At 46.3% G+C, this 18,068-nt stretch overlaps 1 protein-coding gene across 2 annotated transcripts in view; it reads left to right on the forward strand.

Moving 5' to 3' along the window:
• The window catches only part of LOC142483626 (zinc metalloproteinase-disintegrin-like protein H3), a 232,001-nt gene that overhangs the window by 30,825 nt on the left and 183,108 nt on the right, over positions 1–18,068 (forward strand). For both annotated transcript variants that reach the window (XM_075583642.1, XM_075583643.1), the window contains exons 4-6: positions 4,197–4,380; positions 5,041–5,103; positions 14,773–14,844. In XM_075583642.1, the coding sequence (XP_075439757.1) occupies positions 4,197–4,380; positions 5,041–5,103; positions 14,773–14,844 (319 nt within the window). The remainder of the gene's footprint in view (positions 1–4,196; positions 4,381–5,040; positions 5,104–14,772; positions 14,845–18,068) is intronic.

Consider the following 18,068-nt stretch of genomic DNA (forward strand, 5'->3'; position numbering starts at 1 on the left):
GTCTTTGTCTTTCTTTAATATGAAAAGCCTAAATTGATACATTTTTTGCAACCTCTTCCTTCAGTCTCAAGGCCAATTTACAATAGCACACTGTGGTATCTTTTTTAAACGAAACACCTGCAAGTCGACACATTACTGAAGTGCCGCCTCTGCGCGAACACCATTTGGCGACAAGTGGACAACCACCTGTGAAACGACGTTCACCGGTTTGAAGAAGAGTTTAACAAAGGCACCAATCCTGGCATACACCGATCCCGAGCAGCCTTACATTCTTCATGCCGATGCAAGCTTCAACGGCCTGGGAGCAGTCAAGCATCAGAAGTACCTACCTGACCTCTGACCAGTGGCCTACGTCAGCCGCAGTCTGACTCCCAGTGAGCAGAACTATCCCGTCCACAAATTGGAATTTTTAGCTCTCAAGTGGGCAATTGTGGACAAACTCCATGATTACCTATATGGCGTCACCTTCGAAGTATGGACGGATAACAATCCACTGACGTATATACTGACGTCCGCCAAACTGGATGCCACTGGCCACAGATGGCTGGCGGCTCCACTCAAACTACTGGTTCATGCTTAAGTACAAACCGGTGTCCCTGAACATCTGAGCCGATGCTCTGTCCCGAAGGCCGGGACTGAATACCACCCCAGACGATGACCCCTGGGAAGAAATCCCTGGACCAGGGATGCGAGCTATGTGTTAAACGGCAGCTATCATGGAAGATAGAGTGGCTGTCTCGGAACTGAGGGCCGCGGATTTCTTGGGATGACAATCCAAAGCTATTCCTGCTGCCTACGGTCACCCAGAGGGAATGAACATCACCTCAGATAAGACCATTGTGTGGAAGGATCTGGTACAATACCATATACGGGATCCAGTGGTTGGCATGAGCTGCCAGGCGGTCCAGCAGAAGAAACCTGCATTACTGAAATGTGCCCCCAGCGCCATTCTTATGAGAGAGGTGGACAAGTTCGAACTCGACAATTGTCTACTTTATAGAGTGGGGCAGTACCATAATCACCCAGATAGAAGACAGCTGGTTCTACCCCGGAACCTACACCACATGATCTTAAGAGCGCTACACGATGATCATGGGGATCTTGGAGTGGACAAGACCTTCGGTTTGATACGAAACCGATTCTTCTGGCCACGTATGAGAGAGTTAGTTGAACACTACTGCCGTCGATGCTCCCAGTGCATGCATCGAAAGACCCTACATACCAGAGCTGCCCCAATGGCTCATCTGAAGAGCTCCGGTCCCATGGATCTCGTTTGCATGGATTTTCTTTGTATTTAACCAGATGCCCGAGGCATCAGCAATGTACTAGTGATTGCTGACCACTACACTCGGTACGCACAATCCTTCCCAACCAAAAAACAGAAGGCTATTACGGTGGCCAAAGTACTATGGGAGAGGTACTTTATCCATTATGGACTGCCCAATCACTTGCATTCTGACCAAGGTCGGGACTTTGAAAGTAACCTCATCAAGGAGTTGCTTAAACTATTAAATATCACCAAGTCCCAAATTACTCCTTACCATCTGGAGGGAGATGTTCTGCCGGAGAGGTTCAACCAGACTCTCCTCGACATGCTCGGTACCCTGAAGGTCTCTCAGAAGGAAGAGTGGAGTAAACATGTGGAATCCTTGGTGCATGCCTACAACTGCACCCGCCATGAATACACAGGGTTCACTCCCTACATTCTGATTTTTGGACGAAAAGCAAGGCTACCGGTGGATATACGTCTGAGGGTATCTACCGATGGGATACCCAACAGGTAAGTACCCAACACTTCAAGTATGTGCAATGGTTACAAGACAGCCTACAATGAGCTTACCAATTAGTGGAGTCAGCATCTGCTCATCTGAATGCCTGTAACAAACGGCGCTATGACATAAGGTCCGGCATCGGGAAATTCGTCCTGGAGACGCCGTTCCCCTCCGCAATCTAGGGATTCCCGGTAAACACAAGCTGGCCGACCGCTGGCGCGATGGGGTCTATGAAGTGGAATCACAGATGCCGGGCCTCCCGGTACCGCATAAAAAACGTGGATGGCCATGTACAGGTCTGGTATAGCAACCATCTACTGCCTATCCTGCAAGTGGGAGATGACAAGCCAGAGATACTGGCTACACCACTGGACGGTGAGCTGGAGCAATCAGAAGCTAGCAAAGAGACTATAACTGAAACCATCTCTGAAACCAACAATGATCATGCAGACAGTGAAGAAACAGTGAATGAAACCGTAGCGGATCCTATGGAAGGACCCTCTCAAAGGGTCAGAGGTCACGGAGCACCTCCAGAGGTGCTATGGGTAAAGGGCCCAGACGAACAACGCCTACAAGGGTGGCTCCAGTGAGTCAGCCTCTGTATCCAAGAAGTTCCTGCTTTGTGCCACCAAGAGACTTTTCAGAGGCATTTGTACCCTCAATGGGAGAGGCTGAGCCTCAGGACTATGTGCATTACTCCCCACATGGAGAAGAGGAAGAGCTTCGCAGAAGCCAGAGAATTAGGTACCCTCCAACTCAGGAAACCTATGACACAATTGAGGCACACCCCACTATGAGGCACAGCAGTGGTCTCGAACTAAGGTACCCTCCATTATTGTGATGTTTACTCAGATGGAGAACCACATGTAAAGTTGATTGTGTAAACAGTATAGTGTGTGTTAAGTTTGTACAGTGTGCAATGCATTTTCATTATATAGTTTGTGTGTTTGGTTATATGTTACACTGTCCTAAGCAGGGCCGTTGGGATTCCATCAGGGGGATAGTTTAGCCCTTCTAAGGTTCCCACAGGGCCCCGTGGTCCTGTTTACCTCCGTTACAGGGGGGAGTGTTGCGACAGCTGGTGGCAGGCGGCTTCCTCCGCAGGGCGCTGCCATATTGGAAATGTCCTGCATGCGCAGGAGACTTGCGCATGCGCAGTGATAGCACAAGACTCACAGCCATTGAAGCAGAGAGCTGTGAGGAGAACTACAGCCCCCAGGATGCATAGGGGCAAGGAGCACATGTCACGCGAGAGCCAATGGGACACTGAGATTCCCTGCAGCAGGGAATAAATTCCCTGGACTAGGGAAGATCTTCCCATTAAGGCCCCAGTTAGGCCCAAACTCACTGTAGCTAGTGACTGCTTTAGGGAATTCCCATAGCCAGGGACTTTTCCCTAGTAGCCGCATATAGTCAGGTACAGTACCAGTGAGATGCCACTCGGTGACTGCGGCCTGTGTTCTGGGACCAGACCACCTGCATGGTAAAGACGGTAAGGTGATATTATCCACGCCGGAATTCACCCCACACGGAGGCGGACGCCATCGCGGATGACAATGTTGGATCAGACTGATCCTCTGTTATTCTTCATTACCTGGGTGCTTGAGCCCCAGGCAGGTACCTAACTAAGTGCACCAACACTCCACAGGATAGCGCTATCTCCAACACTTTGGGTGGGCCTTGACCTTGGGAAAGGGACATCAGGGAATTGGTGCCTGGCACCCAATGTACTCTGGGGACACGCGCTGTTGGTATCAGGTTGGAGGCTATATTACTGTGGGGTGCAGGGTACCTATATTATTGTGTTCAGTAAAGGTTGTTGGCATATATTTGTGTGTGTGTATTATTAGTATTGTTCCTGTAAGGGTTCCTTTCGCCAAGTCGGGATAAAATGCAGGTGGAGGCGCTGTCACCATAAGAATCAGGTACACCCCAGGCTCAAAGTGGTGGAGGTTCAGGCCTTCTGTGAGCCACAGGTAACTCGCCACACACCCAGTAGCAGCCATATCTTCCATAGGGTGGGGGAACGAGAAATATATATATATATTATATACCACGACTATTAAGGTTATGGTGGGTAAAAAAAGTGACTAAAACCCTCCACATGATACCCATCAAGGTTGAAACATGTCTGTGAGTGGGTTAACTGACTTTGCATCTCCCAAGTCCTTGCTTAAAAGCTGTGTTTAAAGCAGCATGCATTGACTAAGGGTTGCTCATGTAATGTGAGCATGAGATAAAAAGTGGCACTGTGTGCTCATTTGCATGTCATTTCCCAGAATCCCTTGCTGCAGTGGAAGTGCTGTTTGCTGGGTGATAATGGTGAAAGACAGGGTTGCAGACCTGTCTAAGACATGCAAATGAATATACAGGAATATTTACAGTTGCTATATATATATATTAGTTTCTTTGTTGTCTTTGCAGTGGGTTTATCCAGACACAAGGTCGCAGGTACCTGATTGAGCCCCTGAATCTCACAGATAGTGATGAACATGCAGTGTATCCCTATGAGAGCCAGGAGGAGCCTCTCAAGACCTGCGGTGTCATGAACACAGCCTGGGAAGAGGGCAAATTCACCAAGACCTCCCAGTCCACCAACGACACAGAGGTGAGTCAGAGAGAGGACTCTGTGTACACATAGAGAGGGAGCATTTTGTATGCAGAGGAGGAAGGAAGACATGGTTTTGGGGTTTCCAACTCTCTGTTTAACCCATTAGTTATGGACTTCCCACTTTACATAACCCCTCAGTACTTGACTTCCTCTATATATGCCCCCTTGCTCGGCTTTCCTCTCTTTATAACTCCATCAGTGCTGGGCCTTCCTCCTCTTTATAGCTCCATCATTGCTTGACTTCCCTCCTTTATATAGCCAACTCACTGCTGTGCTTCCCCACTCTGTATGATCCCCTCATTACTGGACATCACCCCTCTGTATAACCTTTCAGTGTTTGGCTTCCCCCCTTTGTATAAACCACTGGTGCTGTGTCCACCCCTCCTTTATATCTACCTCAGTGCTGGCATGTGCTACCCCCTTCTGTATAACGCTTTAAGTGCTGGGCATCACTCCACTGTATTACACAATGGGGGCTTTGCTTTCTCCCTATGTATAACCACCTTAGTAATGGGCTTTCCCCCTCTGCATAACCCTTCAATTATGTGTTTACCTCTTCATATAACCCACCCAGTTCTGGGCTTCCCCCTCTGTATTACGGCCTCAGTTCTGGGCTTGCCTCTTTTTTAATAACCTGCTCCCATTCAATTCTTTCAGAAAGAGGAATTCCTAAAGTCACAGAAGTTCATCAAACTGTATGTGGTGGCTGATAACTCGATGGTAAGTGAACGCGCCATGTTTGTGTAATGTACTTGTAATGAACATGTAATATTCTGTATGTGTATTATACTGGCAGCATCAAACACACTTATAAATCATGTGGCGATGGTGGTAATCAATATCTGGCAATTAACTACTGCCAGAAAGGCCTGGAAGTAATAGAGCAGCTTGTAAATATGTGCAGAGCAACATTTGTCTACATGCAGAAAATTATTTATGTGCCAAGCCATGTATATTCCCATACAAAACAATGTGGTTATTAGAGGTGCAAATTTTCCGCCGGAATAAGATTTCACCGCAGATGGGCCATTTTGCGTAATTTCCCAGCTCAGTTTCAAAAAGGCATATATTTTTATTTTTACCTATCACAGACTGTTCATGGTCCCACGGTTCAACAAAGTATCTGTCCGCTCCTCCTTCTCTTACCGTGCACCCCACAACTGGAACAATCTATCGGAGACTTTCACTGCCACCACCAGTCTAATTTCTTTCAAAACTAAAGCTGTCTCAAATTTTAATATGGTCTGTAACTGTTACATACACATATAACATATATTATCTTTAACTGTGCATGCAATGCCTTGTATATAATGTATAACCCTGCTCACTTAATGTAACAATGTATTTGTAACCATGTATTTGTCATCATAACTCTATGCCCAGGAAGGACATACTTGAAAAGGAGAGGTAACTCTTAATGTACAGTAGTACTTCCTGGTAAAACATTTTATAAATAAATAAATCAGTCCAATAGATTCGGAATCAAAACCTGCAAACAGAATCCGAATCCACAAATTATTATAGGAGGGGAGTACATAAATAGGGCTGCAGCCTCACGTTTAACCCATTGTGTTGCAGGCAGGGAATGGCTGTGAGTTTGGTGGGCTGCTGCTGCTGTAGTACTATAGGTCATATATTTAAACCTTATTTACCTTATTTACTTATTAAATTATTAACTGAACTGATCCCTGTCTGTGTGTGTCCAATCTACACCCTGGGCTGTGGCCTGGGCTTTTAAACTGTTTGCTCTGGAACTCTAAGAAACCAACCTCCCCCCTCCTCCACCTCTCAGCCCTGCCTTCTCTCTCTCCCCCTATTCTCTATTCCCCCTCATCTCTCTCCTTTCCCTCATCACATTATTTTCCTTAAATATCTTATGATTGTGTCGGCAAAAAGACTCACAGAACAGTAAAATAAAGATTAAGCCAAGTCCCTGGCCCCTGCCGTCCTTCCCAAGGGCTTATCTGTCCACCAGACCCTTGGGCTACCCTGTTATTACATGCACGATAGCCCCTTACATCCTAATGTAAAAAATATATGTATTCCTGTGTGAAAACTGTATAAAAACTATAAAAATGTGCTTAGTGTAACAATAAATCAGATCCAGTGTCTCTGGACATGCAGGGCTGAGAAACCCTTTGCGCAGCCTGCATGTACAGAGAAAATGGCTGTTGCTTGGCCTGGAGGATTTGGAGAGGAGCAATTGACAAAATAAATGGTGTCCAGGGGCAGAGATCAGGCCAGGGGGGGCATCAGACCAAAGTCAAATTCATTTGCTGCCTTCCCAGCCAGAGTCGCACTAGCCAAGTTTAAGATATCCTGTTTGGGGGAAGCCATTGCCGAGTCCCTGTGGTAGGCGCTGGACTCATTGGCAAATTTGAAATTACCTCCTCAAAGCCCTTTAACTCTGGACACCCGACCCCTGCCCTGATTGGTCCGTGAGCTGAATCCGCACTCTGATTGGTCGCCAGCCCAATATTTGTTGGGGGGAGGGAGAGGGGGTGTTCAATGTATTTTATTGATGTTTATATTGTAATCGTTATTGGGGTAGAGGGATTGGGTGAAGGGGTTATTTGCCCCAGGGTGGGTGGTTAGGAATATAGGGTGGGCAGTGGGAGGGGTTAACCCTTTCATTACCATAGTGGTTACTACCACTAAGGTAATTAAGCAGTTAACCCCTACCACATCCTTCCCGGTAGGCCTAACCACCCACCCTGGGTCAATGACCCCCTTCACTCACCCCTCTGCCCCCCACAAAACAGGTAGTCTTACGCAATTAACCCTTTAAACAGTGCTAGAGGCACCTTATTCCTAGCGGGTACATTTTAGACACATTAATACACATTACTAGGACTGTAGGCAGCCCTAGGCAACAGAACTGACACTCCTGTCACTTTCACTGACTCAGGGGAACACTTGTCACATGATTTATACTTGTGTGCCCCTTATACCTGACGGGATACACACAGACTGTTCTAATATAATTACAGGGTTGTCAGCATCAGTGGGCTGCAGAGCTGACACTCTACCTTTACCCACTACGACTCCGGGGACCCTGTTTCATGGTTTATACAGTTGTTACATGGCATTAATCTCATTCCCTTATTCCTGGGGAAGGGACATTGGCATTTCAAATACATGTACAGCATTATTGTAACCAAGGTAAGCTGGAGGGGAGGGGAAGGGGGGGGGAGGGACCCTCGCTACTGCCTAGACACAGGTGCTGCAATCAGGGGAAATAGCTGAACTAAAACTTAAAGAAAAGAACCCCTATAATGAGAGCACTCAATGGCTGGTGAACTGATCCTGATGACCTAGGAGCCTGAAATAAGGTAAGTAATTAAATCTAATATGTACTGATGAATAATTTAAAACACAATATTTATTAGGAGAAATACTCAATTCAAATATAAATGTGTGGATAAACCTCTATGTGAGGTGACCCTGAACAAAAAGGCAAAAATTAAAAAGGAGATGGGAATATGGGAATAAAGGGGGTAAACAGTCCTATTGAAAGCAATAGGTACTCTCATAACAACTTCACCTGCCAAATGTAGTAAGTGGTTAACTGGTGAGCACAGGAGCCTAAGAGATGTTATAATCTGTTATATATAATAGCGTGGCCACCCTGTGTTTGCATACACAGTTATGGGGGGATTACATTTCTTTCACGACTGTTGGGTGCGTGTATTCACAGAGTGGCTATTGGGGATATCACAGTGCGGTCCCTGAGGTACCCCGGGCCGTTCTCGGAGGCACTGGCGGGTCGGTGTGTAGCATTCTTTAGCCAGAGTGTTCATTGGCTGAGGTGCGACACACAGACCAATCAGCCACCGGAAGGTGTATCCTGGGGGGCGGGGACTCACGGCGAATTGCCAGACCAATGGTGAGGTATGAGATAAGTACAGCCTTCTGGAGGGCATGCGCTGGCGGAGAGGGGGGCGTTTTCACTTGTCGGCACTCTGACTGACACAGTGGCGCCTTGCATGACGTCATGAGCATGCGCGATAGAGGGGTGTGTCGATTTTCAATCATCCTTTATTCATTACTGTTGTGAGAGGGGTATATAAGTAACCAAGGTTGCCCCAGGCTCTATACTCTTGATAAATGACCTACCCGTCCGAAACGCGTAGGAGGTTTTTGTTCACCTCCTGGGGTGGTTTTTAGTGGCTTTGTGCTGAATAAATAGAATTTTAATTTTCACCACCTGACTCCCTGGCAGTGCGCTGTTTTTCTTCTATTTCTATTGCTCTATACAGTATTATTACCCTGGTTGGGTTTGAGAGATGACACTCTACAATTCCCAACCTGGTTCAGGGGCATCCAGCTGGACCAAATACCTTTATTAATGGCCTGGGGACCCCTCACCATCACATGCATGCATACAGTTTTGGCTCACGGTTCGTGGGCTATCTGAAGATGCTGTACGCCTCTGCAGAGTGTTTGGTTAAGATCAATTGGTTCCTTACCGCACCCTTGGCATTTGGTAGAAGAGTACGTCAAGGTTGCCCCTTGTTCGGTCAACTCTACGCGCTAGCCATCGAGCCTTTCATTTGTTTATTGAGGAGAAGGCTCACCGTGCTAGTGCTAAGAGAACGAGGTAGTCCTCGTGGGCGAGGTAGTCCTCGTGAGATTACATACTCCTCGTGGACTAGGACCTAGTTGATCTGGAGAGGGCACGAGTGCCAGGAGGGGAAGCACTTTGGTGATCAACCAGCTGGTGGCCTCTCAGCTGTGTCACCGGCTGAGCGTACTGAGTCCGAACCCTGTATTTATCACCAAGATCCGGAGGAAGTTGCTGGACTTTCTCTGGATGGGAAAGCATTGGGTCTCTGCGGGTGTTACATGCCTCCCTCTGGTAGAGGGCGGACAAGGAGTAGTTTGTGCGTTCTCCCAGGTACACACCTTCCACACCCAATACCTGCAGAGATACCTGTATGCAGACCCTTCTCCACAGTGGTGCCTGCTGTCTTCCAGCTTCCTTCGCCAGCTGCGCAATATGGGGTATGACCGGCAATTATTTCTCATCAAGCCTGAGGGGTTTGGGAGAGACCTCTCAGTGTTGTCGGCATAGTACCAGGAAAGCCTCAAGCCCTAGAGCATGGTGTCCGTGTCTAGGAAAGGAGTGGCTGTTGGGGAGGACCTCCTGACCGAACCCCTGCTGTATAACCTAGCAGGCAGTGCACGGATGTTGGAGTCCCCCAGCATCATTCGTCGCTTTTGCCAGGCACGGATGACCCAAGTCGGAGATCTCCTGGACTACGAACTGTCGGAATGGGTGGAGCTCGAAGTGATCATGGGCCTCATGGGCTACACCACCCCACGAATTCCACGCGGTTTGCTCCAGTAGATCAAGGGTGCCATGTCCCCTGACTCACGCACCTTCCTAGAAGGGTTATTGCAGACCAGACCGCCACATCCACCTTCCGACCCCCCGCCGGCTGTATGTGTGGGCCCAAAATCCCGCCAACCCCCTCAGTCTCCTCCTGTTCCCAGCCTAAGCAGGCTGGGGACCATACCCTCGGTCTGCTTCTGTGGCAGGCCGAAGATATGGCTGTACTCTCTCGCGCTCCATATAGTGCACTACCTCGCCCTCGTCGCCCGCTCCGATACCATCTGGAGGGGGGTACTACCAACAAAGGAGGGCAAGAGGCCCCGGTGGAGAGCACTCTATACAGAGTTAGTACCCCGACCCACCGGGGACCTAAGATGGAGAATTCTCATGGTGCACTAAGCACAGGATAGTATCTTGCCCACTTCATGGATCCCCCATCCACATGCCCATTTTGTGGCACAAGGGAGTCTGTGTTCCATATTTATTTTAGTTGCGCCAGACTGCATCCCCTCCTGTCGTTCTTGAGGGTCCCCCTCCTGCAGTTCTTGTTTCATTTCTCCCCACACCTATACCAATATCCCGGAACACTAGGGCCAGGGACCTCCTCGTCAACCTGCTCCTGGCATTAGCCAAACTGGCTATTTATAAGTCCAGGAAGCAACGTTTAGCTGGGGAGGTATCCCTCACCTGCCAGGCCTTATTTCGGGTGCTGGTGGCCACTCGGCACTCGGCACTCGGCAGAAGCTGCATTCACTTCCCAGTGGGCCTTAGGCGGGGTGCTCTGCTCGATATCCTCCCATAGTTTTTCTTTAAAGCTTAACCTCCTTATTTAGTGCACTTTTGTGTTTATTTACAGGTTCAATAACTGTGGCCAATCTGATGTGTGATGTTGATTGGCTGGCTTCACCAGCCAATCAGTTTTTCGGCCTACAAAATATATCTGGTTCTAACTGCACAGTTAATACAACCAGCATTTGAAATCAACCACTCACATAGATCAGAACACGTAAGCTCGGATCATAATTGGATAATAATCATACTAGGATCATAATTTCATGACAATTACCAAAAACAATTTTTTTTGTGTAATTAACAGAAACACATCAATGAATTCAGATTCTAGTTGTAGATGATTATTTGGATGAATTCCTTATCAAATTGTCCACCACTATTGATATATATTTCATCCAGATAACATAAACAGATTACATGTTTCATGAACTTGGCTGAGATATTAGTTGTATATTGTGATAAACTATGGTTACAAATTTGTATAATATTAATAAAACTGTAAATATCAAACATTTACAGATATGACAAATTGATGGGTTTCCACTTTAGACAAACCGGTATATGACTCCTTATCAAATCTTCTCTAATAATTCAAAAACCAAGGACCCTCATTGTTAAATTGAATACATTACCTAGGGAACAAAAAACTTGAATACATCTATGTGTTACTAAAAAGCTTTCTATCTGGTTTTCTAGTTGATTGACATCCGATTAACCTCATAATTTATAGGTATTATTGCTCCAAGAATGAAACAAAGCAATTAATGATCAATTATAACTATAATGTTTCTGATGACCTATTTCATACATTTATAATCACATCATATGGGAGCTCCATCCATTCGCTCATTGCTGTCTATGAATAATTGAGGGTCAAATATATATATTAGAAATTATATGGGCCTCATGTTTCTAATTGGCTAGATGAACTATGGAATCTCATTAGAATATGACATTGTATCAATTCATTGTTTCAAAAGTTCCCATACAATTGTTTCACAGCCTTTAACAACCACATATGTTAGTCCATGTTTTAGATATAATACAATTAAGGACTATATTAGAGAGTGTTCTTGACCTCATTGGTCATATTTACAATCTCTATGAAAAAGATTCAGTTATATCATTGGTTAATAGCCTCTAACAACCACATATACAATAGTCCTTATTTTGGATATGATAGAATAGAATACAAGGGCTATATAAGAGATTATCCTAAACCTCGTTGGTATCACTCTCAATCTCTGAGGAAAGGATTTCAATGTGGAAAGGATTCCAACACATTCTGGTCGCGGATTCCTTCGAAGCCACGCTGCAGGGCTGCAGCACCAGATTTCAAAGATTCCTCTCTAATTAAAAATGACAAACTCCAGCTCTGGATTTCGTGCTGCGGATCGGATTGGACCACTAAAGACCAGGAAATTACACATAGCGAATTCCGACTTGTTTGCCCATTTCTAGTGGTTATGTTGCAAAATCGGCAGAAATACCCTAGTGCAGAGGTTCCCAACTCCAGTCCTCAAGGACCACTAACCGTGCATGTTTTAAGGCTGTCCTCTCATTAGCACAGGTGACCCAATAATTTTGGTAAACAGGGAAACTGTCCTGCGCTCCGGTAAATCGTCCCAGCACCCGTAGGTGTCAGTGTGGTCACCTGGGAACGGAATGGACACTCCATTCCAGATGTAGATCTCTAAGTTAATCAGGGCTGGGTGGGAAATCCCTTAACTCTAGATGCTTCCGATCTGGGTCCTGCTCTCCTTTGTCGTGCAGCCTTCAGAGAAGTTGAATAGAAAGAAAGAAGATCCGGCGCCCCTGCAAGTGAAAAATATCCAGGCTACTTCCGGGTTGATTGAAAAAACTTTATTAGGACATCACACACACAAGTCTTTTCAACCCAATCATTTTGACTGAACCACCTGTGCTTAAGCAGGGATATGCTTAAAACCTGCACTGCTAGTGGTCCTTGAAGACTGAAATTGGGAACCTGTGCTCTAGTTCACATACATGTAAGTTGTTTCCATCTCTAAAACTGTCACTGTCTCCTTGCTTTTTCAAATAATCTCGTTTTTTTTATTTACAAATTTTGCTAATACATTACCTCAGTGTCTGCATCAGATAGATGAGAATGGCAGCGCTGCAAGATACAATAGGGTATTCATTACATTGCAATAATACTGATTGAGCACCATCACACATACTTACCATTGACTTCAATAATAGTTTCTATGAGATTGTGCCCTGATCTGCACTATTGCAGTTTAATAAATAACCGGCCATGGGCGCCCGCAGAAATGTTTTCAGGGGGGGGCATAATGTTAACTAGACAGAGAGAGAGAGTGGTTGTGGGGGGGGGGTGGGTGACGGGGTGGGTGACTGACACTTTGACTGACTGACTCGTGTGTGACTGACACTTGGGTGACTGACTGACACTTGGGTGGGTGACTGACTGACTGTGGGTTGGTGTCTGTATTCATTCACAGACAGACAGACACAAACACACACCCTCCCTCTCTCAGACTCTCCCCCTCTCAGACTCTCCCCCTCTCAGACTCTCCCCCTCTCAGACTCTCCCCCTCTCAGACTCTCCCCCTCTCAGACTCTCTCCCTCTCAGACTCTCCCTCTCAGACTCTCCCTCTCAGACTCTCCCTCTCAGACTCTCCCTCTCAGACTCTCCCTCTCCCTCTCAGACTCTCCCTCTCCCACTCTCCCTCTCCCACTCTCCCTCTCCCTCTCAGACTCTCCCTCTCCCTCTCAGACTCTCCCTCTCACTCTCCCTCTCAGACTCTCCCTCTCAGACTCTCCCTCTCCCTCTCAGACTCTCCCTCTCAGACTCTCCCTCTAAGACTCTCCCTCTCAAACTCTCCCTCTCCCTCTCAGACTCTCTCTCTCCCTCTCAGACTGTCCCTCTCCCTCTCAGACTCTCCCTCTCCCTCTCAGACTCTCCCTCTCCCTCTCAGACTCTCCCTCTCCCTCTCAGACTCTCCCTCTCAGACTCTCACTCTCCCTCTCCCTCTCAGACTCTCACTCTCCCTCTCAGACTCTCACTCTCCCTCTCAGACTCTCCCTCTCAGACTCTCACTCTCCCTCTCAGACTCTCCCTCTCCCTCTCAGACTCTCCCTCTCCCTCTCAGACTCTCACTCTCCCTCTCAGACTCTCACTCTCCCTCTCCCTCTCAGACTCTCTCTCTCCCCCTCAGACTCTCTCTCTCCCCCTCAGACTCTCTCTCTCCCCCTCAGACTCTCTCTCTCCCCCTCAGACTCTCTCTCTCCCCCTCAGACTCTCTCCCCCTCAGTCTCTCTCCCCCTCAGACTCTCTCCCCCTCAGTCTCTCTCCCCCTCAGACTCTCTCCCCCTCAGACTCTCTCCCCCTCAGACTCTCTCAGACTCCCCCCCTCAGACTCCCTCCCCTTAAGAATCCCTCGCTCACTCAGACTCTCTCTCTCTCACTCAGACTCTCTCTCTCACTCAGACTCAGACACACACACACCCCACACACCACACACCACACACCCCACTCTAATGCAGATAGTCCCAAGGTGTAGCCCCATCTCTTTCTTACCCCCTCTCTTCTTCATTCACTCTCTCCCCTCACCCCTCTCTTCCTCACTTCCTCTATTACACCCCCTGTCTCCTCAATCTCCCCCCTCCATCAATTATGCCCCTCTGACTCAAACCCACTCCCTGAATCCGTCCTCCTCACATTCATTCCCTCCCCCCCTGATCTCACACACACACAGACACACACTCAGACACAAACTCAGACACTCGCAACAAGGGGGAATCGGAGCAGGGGGGCGGAATCGGAACGGGAAGGGGGGACCCGGAGCAGGGGGGGAATCGGAACGGGAAGGGGGGACCGGAGCAGGGGGGGGGGATCAGAGCAGGAGGACAAGGGGGAAGCGAGAGTGGCATGGAGCAGTAGTCACCTGACTTGCTCCATGCAGGAAAGGGCAGGCCTCGCTATGCAAGGTCAGATAGACTCGCAGGGGTGAGCAAACTTTTTATGCCGAGCCCCCCTTTTCATCCATTTAATTTCTCGGGCCCCCCCTGCCTGACGTAATCAAAATCACATGAACCCCCCCCCTTTATTAAACGATATACAATGTAAATACAAATATGTTTCAACAGCTCGCGCTTGCAAAATTAGGCTGTGTCCACGCTGCCGCCGAGAGTGGTGACATCACCAACTCTCCAAGCAGGCAATTGCCCCCCCCCTGCGGACGCCCATGTAACCGGCAATGTCTTTTATTTCTTACAGTTCGTGAAATACAAAAGTAGCGATGAGACTGTGAAGAGGAGGATTTTTGAGATCATAAATTACGTAAATTTGGTGAGTTTACATTCGATGGAAGCATGTGATTTCATTAGATATTTTGTTATATACCTGGTACAAGCAAAATAAAGAACAGCACTTAGATTGTAAGATTTTAGGCCTGTAAATTTACATAGAAAAAAAAACGAATGGAGCACAGCCAGGGAGCCAGGTGGTTACAAAAAAGTTACCTTTATTCAGTGCACGGCTGAAGACATATTCACCCCTTGGGGGACAAAAACAAGCACCTCCTACACGTTTCGGACCGGTAGATCCTTTATCAAGGAGTCTGGGATATGGAGGGATGAGGTACCTTATATACATGTGTTGCTATTAGGGTAATTGGCCAAATCTGCGCAACGTCGCGCGAAATGCCCATTGCGCATGCGCATGACGTCACACGGGGTGCCGATACACCAGCCCTGGGGATTATTGGTACGGACCGGCCCCTGTTCCAGTCTGCGCATGCCCACATGAGGCATACTGTATACACAGGAGTTCCAGTCCTGGTCTCTGCTCACAATTCCGCCCATAGTGATGTCACTGCGGGTCTCGGATAGGCTAAGGTGCACCGCTACACCACCAATGAATATGATGAGTAGATGATGCGACCACCAATCGAAAACACCCCAGCAGGCATACACAAATGAGCGCAATGGTCCGCGAAGTGCTTAGTAAAGCTAAACTGCAAGATATAACGTACATTAGGAGTGAATTAATAATAAGAGCGAGTTCATGAACACTCCCAGTAATATCATAGTACCTCCTCGCTCCAAATCCCACAGATAAAAAGACATTCAGCATATAAAAAACGGCCTTCATATTAGGTCCACATCAATATAAGACATCATAATCAAAACATAACATACAATGTCTACCTTAAAAAACACATACAGAAAATTAAAAACAAAGTTAAACGATCTTAAGACCTTCTTATTGTAAGTCTTTCAGAATTACCTCCAAGGGGAGGAAGAATCAATGAATCAACTATCTAAGTCTATTACACAAAGTGTATTAACTGATATCCATAAATTTCAAAGCTAAATTATAATTCAGATAATTAGCAATAATTATTAACAGTAATTAATATCAATAATTTTTTTTTTTTTTTTTTTACTTTAGCTTTTAGCAACTTAAGTTATTCAGAGTGGCAGATGCCGCATGTATTTGACAGCATATATTTAACCTATTAGTTTCCAACATGTTTGGTATGCATTAGAGGACATCAATAAACTCTAAACCATACTGTAGATGCTCAGTAATATACCGAGTACAGACACAAGAGCAACAACAAGACTAATGGTAGAAGCCAAATCAGAAAACAGTTTCACAATACTCTGGCAGGGTTAGTATGCTAAGATTTTAAGAAATGGCCCAAATTCCATTCTACATTTAGACCGCAGGGAGTTCTGGTCTGGAGCATAAAGATCCAGTAAGCCTCCCTGCGGTCCAAAAGGTTGAGTAAATCCCCCCCTCTTTCTCTCAGAAAAACCTTTTCAATTCCTTGTACTTTTAACCCCTTAATACCACCTTTGGGGCAGTATGAAAAATGTTTAGAGACCGGGTGGGATACATCTCCTTTTTTAATTAGTCTGACATGTTCAAGTATCCTATTCTTGAGAGATCTAGTTGTCCTCCCCACATAATTAATTCCACACCCGCAGGTTAGGAGATAAATGACATATTGTGTGTCACAGTTTATAAAGGATTTAATAGGAAATTCCTGATTGGACATAAAGCCCCCAAAATGTCAGGATGGAACCATAAAGTGACAAATTTTACAACTTCCACATCTATACGAACCTTTCGTTACGAATTTTCTAATGGAGGGAGGTGAGGAAGCGACATAGCTAGGTGACACATAAGTGGCGATTGTTTTCGCTTTACGATAAACAAAACGGGGGCCTTTTTTGACACACTCTTTTAAACTCCCATCCATTAATAGGATGTTCCAGTGTTTTCAGATTATGTTCTGGACTCCCTGGCTACATTTGTTATATTGCGTGATCATAAGGGGAACCTCCTCATTTGTTGTGTCATAATTCTTGTTCTTAGTAGAGGGAACTGCTTCCTTAGGTGGACCACCCTGCCTTTGCTGAAGGAGATCTTCCCTATTCGTTAATGCCACTTCCTGGCGGGTATTGGTTAAGTTCCTCATGTTATACCCTCTTTGCTGGAATCGGTGGCACAACTCCTCAGACTGACGGGAAAAACCCTCTTCAGTGGAGCAGTTCCTCCTCAGTCTGAGAAATTCGCCCTTGGGGATACCTTTGATGACAGCAGGTGGGTGACAGCTGTCTGCTCTTAACAGCATATTCCTTGAATTTGGTTTTCTAAATGTCTCTGTTTGAATTTGGCCTTCAATATCAATAAACAGTCAGAGGTCCAGATAGTCAATGTGGTGTGTGTTAATATTGTGAGTGAAAGATAAATTGAAATTATTACAATTAATATACTGGAAAAAATTGTGCAATGTGTCTAAATCCCCTTCCCAAATCATAATCAGGTCATCAATAAACCTTCTGTAAAACGTGATATATTTCCGAAATGGATTTGTGCTGGTGAAAATGAATAGTGACTCCCACCACCCCATAAATAAATTCGCATACACCGGTGCAAAACTTGTGCCCATTGCCGTGCCCTGTTGCTGTAAATAAAATTTGTGATCAAATAAAAAATAATTGTGAGTGAGTAAAAAATTAATGGCATCTGAAATAAATGCAGTGTGAAATTGATTGCTGTCTGGACCCCCAATGAAGTGGTTGACCGCTGACACCCCCTGGTCATGTTTGATGACTGAATAAAGGGACGTAACATCCATAGTTACCCAAGTAGAATGTGGGCCCCATTGTACTTTACATAATTTAGTAATAAGGTCCCCCGAATCCAACAAAAAGGAGGGTAAATCCTTGACAAAGGGTTGCAGAAATTGATCAATAAATTTCGATAAGCCATCTCCCAAAGATCCAATAGACGATATGATTGGTCTCCCCGGGGGGTCGACCAATGTCTTATGGACCTTTGGGAGATGGTAAAAGACTGGTATGGTAGGATTTGGATTCCATAAAAATGCACTTTCTGCTTTGCTCAAAACTTGGGTAATTACCCCTAGCCCTAGTAGTTCTTTATAGGATTCCAAAAAACCTACTGTGGGATCACCTGGTAGTGCAGAGTAGGTGGTGGCATCCCCAAGTTTCCGATAGGCCTCCTTGAGGTAGCCAGCCCTACTCTGCACCACCACC

The sequence above is a fragment of the Ascaphus truei genome, unplaced genomic scaffold (genome assembly GCF_040206685.1).
Source record: "Ascaphus truei isolate aAscTru1 unplaced genomic scaffold, aAscTru1.hap1 HAP1_SCAFFOLD_346, whole genome shotgun sequence".
Taxonomy (NCBI): Eukaryota; Metazoa; Chordata; class Amphibia; order Anura; family Ascaphidae; genus Ascaphus; species Ascaphus truei.